At 36.3% G+C, this 10,177-nt stretch overlaps 1 protein-coding gene across 1 annotated transcript in view; it reads right to left on the minus strand.

Moving 5' to 3' along the window:
• Window positions 1-10,177, minus strand: part of COPG2 (coatomer protein complex subunit gamma 2) — a 105,646-nt gene that overhangs the window by 67,605 nt on the left and 27,864 nt on the right. Inside the window, exons 6-9 of the mRNA XM_011357239.2 lie at window positions 7,341-7,416; window positions 5,448-5,540; window positions 4,366-4,452; window positions 3,127-3,284 (exon numbers count right to left, since the gene is read on the minus strand). Of these exons, the coding sequence (XP_011355541.1) occupies window positions 3,127-3,284; window positions 4,366-4,452; window positions 5,448-5,540; window positions 7,341-7,416 (414 nt within the window). The remainder of the gene's footprint in view (window positions 1-3,126; window positions 3,285-4,365; window positions 4,453-5,447; window positions 5,541-7,340; window positions 7,417-10,177) is intronic.

Genomic DNA, 10,177 nt, shown 5'->3' on the forward strand with positions numbered 1-10,177 from the left:
TGCTCATAACCAGATAATGGATCATGAACATTCCTCTCTTAACAAAAACCTTTTAATGTTGGGGTCATGTTTTCAAACTTTAAGGAGTTTGTTGAGGTCTACAAAGCTTCTGCTAAACCTTCACTGTGAATTTTCTTAGGCATTCTTTTTCTTCTGCAGCTTTTCTAGACTCTTCTTTATGCGTTCCTATTCCAGTTCCAACAACTCCCCTTTAGTCAGTTTCTCAAGAACCACCTCTAGTTCCCCAATGTTACCCTCATCCACATCCAGGTTAAAGACACTGCCATCTCAACCACAGTCTTGATTTTTGCAACCTCCTCATCCTTGACAAATCATGGACGAACCTACTCAGTGTCTTCTACCAGCTGACCAGATGCCGTTCATACACTCCTTGGTGACTTCGCACCAAACCCGACCAATGTTCTTGAAGCAGTCACAGATGCTGCAATCCTTTCAGCACTGCATGTGTGTCTTTCTCAGCTGCAGCAATAGCCTGGGCAAAAGTCCTCAGGCAGTAGGTTTTAAAAGCTGCTATAACCCTTGATCCATTGATAGATCAAAGAGATGGTGTTTGGAGGGAGAAACACCACTTTGATATCGCGATGAAAATCACTAATAAAAGAAGAATGTCCAGGAGCATTTTCAGCAATAAGCAAAATCTTGAAAATTATGTTATTCTCCAAAGAGTCCTTCTTCAGTTCACTGGCATAGTTCAGGAGGGCATCTTGTAAGAGGAGCTGTGTCATCCGTGACTCTTACTGCTCCTGTAGTACACTGGCAGCATGTGCTTGCTGATATGCTTGAAGGCCCTGCGGTTCTCACTGTGCCAGATCACAAAGGGTTTCAATTTGTAGCTTGCAATACTGCCCCCAAGCAAGACTGTTACCCTGTCCTTAAAAGCCTTGAAACCTGGCATGGACTTGGCCTCATTATGGATGAAAAGTCATTTTAGGCATCTGTTTCCAGAATAGGAAGTTTCATGTGCATTGAATAGTTGCTCTGGCAAGTAATCTTCAACAATCCGTTTATCTAGAGTTTCCAAAACTTTTTCAGCTGCCCTCACATCAGCACTCTCAGCCTCACCACTCACTTCCACATTATGTAATGAGTAACAATTCTTGAATTGTTTAAACCATTCAGAGCTAGCAGTAAATTCGACATGGTAGTCAGCTTTGGCCGTGATTATCACCGTGCTGAGAGGAACATGATTCCATGTCTGGTCTTTAATCCAGATCATTAGAAGTTTCTCCATGTCTGATGTAGACCCTTCTCAAATTTTTAAGTCTTGTTGCCTTCATTGAAGCAGATCCCTTACCAGCTTCCATCACTTTGTTCTTGTTCTTCAAGACTGTAACTCTAGCGCAATGGCACATGCCCGACTGGCAAGCAATAACCATCACTGATTTTTCACCTTCATTGTTCTTAATCACTTTCAATTTCATTTCCAGGTCAACCACTCAATGTGGCCTCTTACTGGCATCATTAGCAGTGGGTGCTAATGGTGCTCAGGCACGATGATGAACAAAACATGAGATTAAATCAAGCACAAGAGAAAACGATGCACTTGAGAGATGTGGTAAACACGATATATAGGAGGCTGCTGCCTATGTAACACCTAGGTAACACCACATACTGTTGTACAGTAAACTATTTTTTTATAATTAGAAAGAGTACACTAAAATAACTATAAAAAGTATAGTAAATACGTAAAGCAGTAGCGTAGTCATTTATCAAGTATTATACGTAATTGCATGTGCTATACTTTTATACAATTGGCAGAGTAGTCAGTTTGTTTACACCAGCATCATCATAAACATGTAAATGTGTTGTGCCACTACTTTGTAATGGCTACAACATCATGACAGCTACAATGTCACTAGGCAATAGAAATTCTTCTTATGGGACCACCTTCTTTTATGTGGTCTGTCATTGACTAAAACATCGTTATATGGAGCATGACTACGGACATTGTGAATGGTATGATGCAAAGACACTAGCATTTATGATGTTAACCTGGCTGGGATCAAACTCCAAACTATCCCTTCCATTATGAGTTGCAGCCAAATTCTCCGCACGGTTCTTTCAGCTCAAAGCTACTACAGGTTCCCTAGTGTACACACACGGTTTGGTGGTTGGCCAAGGACTTTTGTAGAGTTTAAAATTTATTTTGAGGCTCATCTCATTTGTGGCTCCCTCTTTTCCAGGATTTCCACTGTAAGTTTTCATCAGTCTTCCAGTCTCAAACTGTGTTCTAACCCCTCTGTCCAGTAAATGCTATGGCCTTCCGTGATTCCCACATCCAGGATTTGTGAACTGCCTTCAAGAGACTAGCCAGAAAGATACAAACCCCACCCAGTAAAGCTTATGTCTTTCAGGCAGCAACTTCCCTCCAGACTGCATGTGTTTTTCACCACTCACCAATACTCTTAAACAGCTGTGGGTTTTCTTGTTTGGGGAAGGTATAGTTCTGTACTAACGATATAACCATTATTTGCAGGAGGGCTAATATGACCAAGCTACTCCACCATTACTGGAAGCAGAAAGCTTAACTGAGTATTTTTGAGTATTCCATTTTATCTTCTCTGTTGACATTTACATTATATCTTTTAGGATTTTTTATTGGTTACTCAATAGGGTGTAATATTCATCCTTATATTACCACAGTCTACCATCAAATGATATAACGCTACTTCATGAATAATATAAGGACCTTACGAATGTGTAGTTCTATTTTTCTCCCTCATGCCCTTTAAATAAATAAGTCACTAAATGCACTACTTCAACATTATTTCACAAATGTAAAAGGGATAAACAAGATATCGTTATGTCACTTCTAGCTTTCACATTTAATTACTGCATACCCTAAGATTTATAACTATTTTTGGTTCAATATCAGTTTATTACTGTATTATTAGCAATCATGATCTGTTAAACATGTATATCAGTGCATACATTAAGGTAAAAAAAAAGTAGTTGGAATCCCATCTTTTAAAAAATTTGGAAACCATCAGATCCATCTATAAAGTCAGCACTGCCCGAAAAATATTCATAAAGGAAATAAATTATGAGGTATATTAACCAACAAACAGAAAATTACTAGGTTTAGATAAAGATGAAGACACTTACCCCTCTTCATTTTCTTTTAGTAAGCGACTGGCAATTCGGATCAGCATGCAGTAAGCAAATTGTGATTTGAGACCACATTTAGTAAATTTATTCAACATCTTCGAAACAGCAAGGCGATCATTCTTTTTAAGGTGATACAAGACTCCCAATGCATGGTACTAAAGAACAAGAAAAAGAATGTAATATGCAGAAATCTGAGTAGGAAGAGGACAAAACTTATATGAAAACAGAATCATTTGGAACTAGATTTTTAATAAAAAGATAGCCAAATCGAATGCATACAAACAGAGTATCTTTTTCATACTGAATCAAACACAGGCAAGGCCGAAAGGATAAGAGCTTCTAATTTATCACCAAGAAGTTGTAAATTCAGAGTGGACAAATACTAAGGAGGTGACATACAATCTGAAGGTGGCTTTATCAGGTTCAGTACTGCCCCCACGTCCTTAGTAAAAAGGCTCCCAGGTCCAAGGCTTTACCAGTGTTGCAGATCTTTAAGTGGCTTTAAATTATCTGTGACCATGTTAGTAGCTAAAGGATTCATCTCCTAAATTAGGCTTAAGGAGTGTACGTATTATCATGGCACTCTGTGTAAAAGCATAATGATCAGAGTTAGGAGAGCAAGAGCGTTTCCCAAGGGAAAAATTACTCCTCTATTTCCTCATAACTGAAAATGCTAACATGAGAAGTTATAAACACTGAACAGGGATAAGTAAGTGCCCTCTCAAATATAAATGAAGCATGTTACATAAAATTGCCAGTTAAGAATTTAATCTTGTTCCTTTTAATTAGGAATAGCCTAATGAATATCAAAAGTTCTTTCCAACAAAGTGGTTTTAAAGTTTCACAAAGTAAAAATTACTGTTTTTATAATGTCTACTATAATCAAGGCCTGAAAAGCTTAGAATTTAACATCCTTCTGCACAACTTATTTTACAAAGAAAAGACTGAAATGCACTTGAAGGACATTTCAAATGAGCACCTCAACTACAACTGAATATAAGATTCTTCCTCCAACATTCTAACAGCTTCTACTGAACATTAGCAAGGCCTGTATCAGTAATCATAATTAATGGGATATCTACTTGAGAATATGCACTAATAGGTGGCTTAATTTTAAGCTGCTTAATATTAGCCTTTAGCTAATATTCATCTGGGGAATCAATAAATTATTCCTAAAATGTAGGGTTAAAGATTGCTGATCTCCAGACATAAACTAATGTGATTCAATGACCATACCTGGACCATAATATTATCACTTGAAGCAGCTTCTTGGGCTTCATTGACCCAGCGCTTAACCACATCATAGCTTATCTTCATCATGTGCTAAATATAGGAAAACAAAATGAGACTAGAAAATACATGGTCACTGGAAAGTTAGAAATGTGAGTTAGTTTTCTTTTCCAAAAGAAATTTCCAAAAAAAAGAGACAACTATGTAGCTTTATAAGTCTATTTCAAGTCTTTGCTCCAGAGGCAACAAATAAACCAGAAACACTTTCTCCATGATCCTTTTGCAAAGGTGAGTACTGTGTATGTTTGTGGGCTGAGAGGTATGTAAAAGGAAGTAATGAGAGGGGAGGGACAGAAGGGTATGGATAGTTAATAGAATGGTACTTAAATAATGTTAACTTTATAGGTTTTACTTCCAGGAAACTCACTTAGCAATAAAATCATGGTACTAATACATCCCCTGCTATTAAACTTGACCAATTACATTCCAGAACCAGAAACTCTTGTGATTCAGATGAATGAATCCATTCACACATTAGTAACCAATTTTAATCGAATGCAATGTGATGGGTTATAATGAATAAATTTTGTTTTGATAAAAAGAGAGAGAGAGAGGGAGGGAGGGAAGGGGTATTACTAAAACAAGACCACTTCCTGGGAGGAAATTCAGAAGTGGAACAGGATTGAAGGACTTTGAAGACACAGGGCACCAAGGAAAGCAGAGGACAAAGAGGCAAGAGGTAGAAGTGTGGGTCATAAAGGAAGATTTTGCAAAAAGAAATCCACCCTGAGTTTCTTCCCAGTCTCCCACCAAGCCCTTACATGCCATCTTCATTATGTGTACAATGTAACTTTTTGATTATCAAAACCTTTCCAACATGTGAAAATTTCATGTATTTAACTGCCCATTTTAATTGCTCAATGCTCCCCTGGCAGATAAAACACTCTTGGATGAAGTAATAGAGATGTACACATTTTTTCTTTTTAATGTTTCATTTGTGAAAGAATCATAGAGATACTTTGCTTTTCAACTAGAAATTGTAGCATGCATAAAAACCGGGCAGCCACTGCACCATACTGTTCACTTACTAAGGCAGAAACCAGTGCTGAGCTGGATACACTGGAGACTCTATCCACAATGGCCTGCTTCATGTATCGTTCAATGGCCTGCAACATTGTTCCCTAATAACATTCATAGAGAAAAAGCTAATGAAGCAAAATATTTTCATGCAAAATTACTACCTCAAAATAATTTACAAAAACCAGTCACATATTTGTTTCTATGCAAATATATTTAGAATGCATTATAAGGATTATCATATAACAATTGTATACCAGGAGGCAGAACCCAGACAACCTAGTGGAAGCTTCAAGGAGGAACATTTGGGGGCATAACTAAGGAAGAATAACTGTTCAACACTGAAATAAACTATCGAAGTAGAGAGTTCCCGTTTGAGGAAATATATAAATAGGGCTCAACCTATCAAGGATGTTATACATTTCTAGATGGAGATGAAAGCTGCTTTTGAAGTCCTGAAGATATCTGTGTGTGAAGGGGATATACTTTATATGGACTTATAAGTCAAACGTAATCCCTGATTATTTTAGATACATAAGAAATTCAATGTTTAATATACTATAGTGAATCCTCAATATGAAATCCTCTGAAAATAAAGCTCTTGTTAAATTTAGCTGAAAGAAAGCTTAGCACTGGGAAGATGCTAGCTGATGAAGATGGGTAAACAGACTGAGATCAATATTCAGATAAAGAGAGTCTTATTGCTAGCATTGGCATCATTAAGTCTTATGCCACTAATTTAATATTCAGGACAAAAATAACCATGACAAAACAGGTGAGCAACAAAAAGTATTAAGCCATTTTTATTATTCTTTCGAGGATCTGGATTTACCATTTGATCCTGCTCAACCTTTAAAACTTAAGATTGCAGTGATATACATAAAATATATCCAAGCATGAGTATAGATGAAATATTATTCGATTTACTTGGCGATGTCCAGCCTGCCCTCCATTTTAACCTTTCCTACTCAGAGTTCTCAGAAAGTGACTGTCTAACAAACTATGCCACCTCAACTCTCTAGAGGTGACAGTCTGAGTCAAGGTTAAACACCTGACTCAGACCCAGGTGTATACAAGCCACTGAGCTGGCTGATGGCTAACCAGATTCTCTCAAATATTCGAATGAGGAGGTTTGAGCCTGGTAAATGATGGACTAGAATAGTAAACATCTAAAAAATCTTGTTGCTGAGTTACTGAGAACTGCTCTGTTTCCTGCTTTGGCATCTGGTTGTAAGCTTTACCTCAAATTCTGAGAGATCCATATCCTGTAATAAAGTGTTTTTTCAAGCTAAATTCAAATGAGTTTTTGTTTTCTGCAAACAATGTGCCCTGACTATAACAAAAGACTATGAGGGCAAATAGAGAGATAAAATAAACTAATCTAAATAAACAAAAAGAAAAACAAAATCTGAAAGAAGCCTTTTGGGGGGTCATGTTTCTATTACACAGGCATAGCTCATAGATATGGCACGTTCAGTTCTCAACCACGCAATAAAGTGAATTTCACAATAAAGGGAGTCACAATTTTGGGGAGTTTCCCAGTGCACATAAAAGTCATGTTTATACTATACTGTAGTCTATTAAGCATGCAATAACATATCTTAAAAAAATACATACCTTAACTAAAAAATACTTTATTGCTAAAAAATGCAAACCATCTGAGCCTTCAGCAAGTCGTAATCTTTTTGCTGGTGGAGGGTCTTACCTTCCATTTGTAAAAACAAAAACAAAAACAAAAACAAAAAACAGTATCTGTGAAGCGTAATAAAGCAAAGTGCAATAAAACGGTGTATGCCTGTACTGAAGGTTCACAATGTCAGACTAGGGAATCCTACTAAATTTACACGGCCATGGCTGATACGCACGGTGTCTTTGACACATCAGGAAAACAAAGAGAAACTTACATCAGTAATTCTGCAGAGAGCCCTGATGGCCGGGCCTCGGTACACATCTTCCTTTCCTGTCATGTCCTTGGTCAGACTAAGAAAAATCAAGTTAGTTACATGGGATCATTTAAAGTCTCTTTTGTGGAGTCCACCCCTAGCTAATTCCCTTTGTACCCACAATTATCTTAACTCAGCTCCTGATTCAACAAATATTTACTGAGCGTCTTCTTTGGATAAGTATTAAAATTATTGGTTAAAAGACTGTTCTAAATCTTAACACAGCAGTGAGCAAAACAAAGTCTTTGCCTTCATGAAGTTTATATCCTAGTGGGAACAGAGAGATGATAATCACATCAACAAAATAAATACATCATTTTAGATAGTGATAATTAGTATAAAAAACAGACAATGGTACAGAGAGCCCCAACCCGAAATCCCAAATCCTAAAAGCCCATCTGATTACATATAACTTTAAAAGAAACTGACTAAAATGATGAACTCACACACAATGCAAATATATATATATGCCTTACTGTTAAATTGTACACCTGAAATTTACTGGATTAACCAATGTCATAATAAAAATTTTTAAAAATAAAAAATTTTAAAAATAAATAACTTGGAAAAAAATTGTTTTAGAAAATAGAGCCTAAAACACTAAAAATGTACTCATGAATGAACACCATACCAAAAAACTAAAAGTAAATAAATAAAATGAACTCATGAGGTCTCTCTCTCTCAGGCAAGGCATTCTAAAATGGCAGATGTTAATGGCTTCAGACCTTCCTGCTGTGTTTCGAAAACAGGCAGAGGAGTGTGGCTTGAGATGCTAAATTCCATGTCCATACTTGAAAGAGGTTTTTAGCTTTTATATTATTCAACCTTTTACCTTCCCTCCCTTGTCCTCGTGCATTTATACTACCCCCCAAATAACTATCCATCTCCCCTCTCATTCAACTCCCCTCAAATAATGAAAACAGCCACAACTTCAACTCACTCCGTAGGACACCAAGAGGAGAAAGTTGTAAATAACTGTTAGTCCTTCCATTTTTTGCTTTTTTTTCAATTATAAAAGTATTTCATTCATATAACAATACATTTTAAAAATATTCAGAAAGGTATAAAAGATCAAGTCTAAGTGTCCCCTCACCTGCCCTAGCCTGTGGAACTATTCAACTAGAGATAAGCCTTGTGAACAGCCATGTTTTCTTAAGGAAATTTTGAAATATATAAATAAAACCACAGAGACTTATTAAAATGCATGCCAATAGATCTTCACTCTTCTGGTACCTTCCTTTTTTTACTTAATAACTTGAAAATCTTTCTATATTGGCAGATTTTTAAAAATTTACTATCTATATATTTTTAAACATACAAATACATCTATCGGCGGCAGCACATACACTGGCCATCGAGTCAATGCATACACGCATTCTGGAGAATACTCCAACTCACAGGGTCCTCTCTCCAGCCCACTACCTCGACCGGGCAACCAGGAGGCAATCCTATCATTGCCTTGGGCTGCTGGCTCCTAGGTGAAGCGGAACAGAGTAAAACTACTGGATCGCCTAGTCATGAGCCACTGTCACACCACGTTCGCCATAAAATAGCAATGTTGTGTAGGATACCATGACAATAGATTAAGAAGAACTGTACCACAGCTTTGGAATACTGCAAACCCGACTCATCCCATATTTTAAAGAGTTTCTGCCATGTAATTTTTTTTTAATTATACAGTTAAATGTATCCATCTTTTGTTTCATTGCCTCTGGAATTTTAGTCAATTAACAAAGCTTTTCCTTACGCCAAGGTTAAAGAGGAATGGAATGCACTCCTGTTTTCTTCTAGTACTTGTCCGGTTTTATTTATTTTTTTTATTTATATTCTTTACCTATTTAGAGTTTACTCATGTGTGTAATATGAAATATGGATCTCATATTTCCATGAGTGGCTACTCAATTGTCCCAGCATCATATATTAAAAAATACGTTTACCCCAGTGATTAGAGATGCCACCTTTGTCATATAAATTTCCATGTGTATAATGGTCTAATTCTGTACTTTCCATTTGTATCAGAGTTCTGAAAAATGTAAGTCAGCATGGCCAAGGTGACACATTACAAAGTCATCACACAATTTTATTCCATTGGTCTACTCATTTATGTGCTAGTTTTAACTTTAACAAACTGTTTTAACTTCACAGGCCTTAAAATTTTACTGTCTGGTAGTGGTAGTCCTCCCTTATGGTTTTCCTTTTTTAGTTATTTCCTGGCTATTCTTACATGTTTGTTTTTCCATGTGAACTTTATTAACAAATTTTCTAACTCCATAATAGAGCCGGTTGGTTTTTTTTAACTGAGACTGCACCTTATTTCCAAATTAATTTAGTGAGGATTAAAATTTTCATGTTGAATTGACCTATTCAGAAACAGGATAGCTTTACATTTGTTCGAGTGTACTTTGAGTCTTTCAGGACTTAAGCTTTTTTTACTTAAGTTTTGTGCTTTTCTTGTCAAAATTATTCCTAAGCATTTAATGTGTTGTTGTAATGGTTTTTTATGTATGTTGTTTGTTTATATAAAGGCTACTGATTTTTATACGTTAATTTTATATCCTATGGGAATATAGCAATGTCACTGGTGTCCCTGAAGAAGTGAAGGGATTGCTGTCAAAAAAAAATTTTTTTAAGAAATAATGGTTGAACACTTCCAAATTTGTAGAAAGAAATAACTTTTCAGGTTCAAGAAGCTTAGTGAAATGTATACAAGACAAACTCAAAGGAATCTACATAAAACTGCTAAAAACTCAAAATAAAATTCTTGAAAGCAGTTCAAGAGAAAAATGACCATTACCTAT

Source organism: Pteropus vampyrus, unplaced genomic scaffold (genome assembly GCF_000151845.1).
Source record: "Pteropus vampyrus isolate Shadow unplaced genomic scaffold, Pvam_2.0 Scaffold33, whole genome shotgun sequence".
Taxonomy (NCBI): Eukaryota; Metazoa; Chordata; class Mammalia; order Chiroptera; family Pteropodidae; genus Pteropus; species Pteropus vampyrus.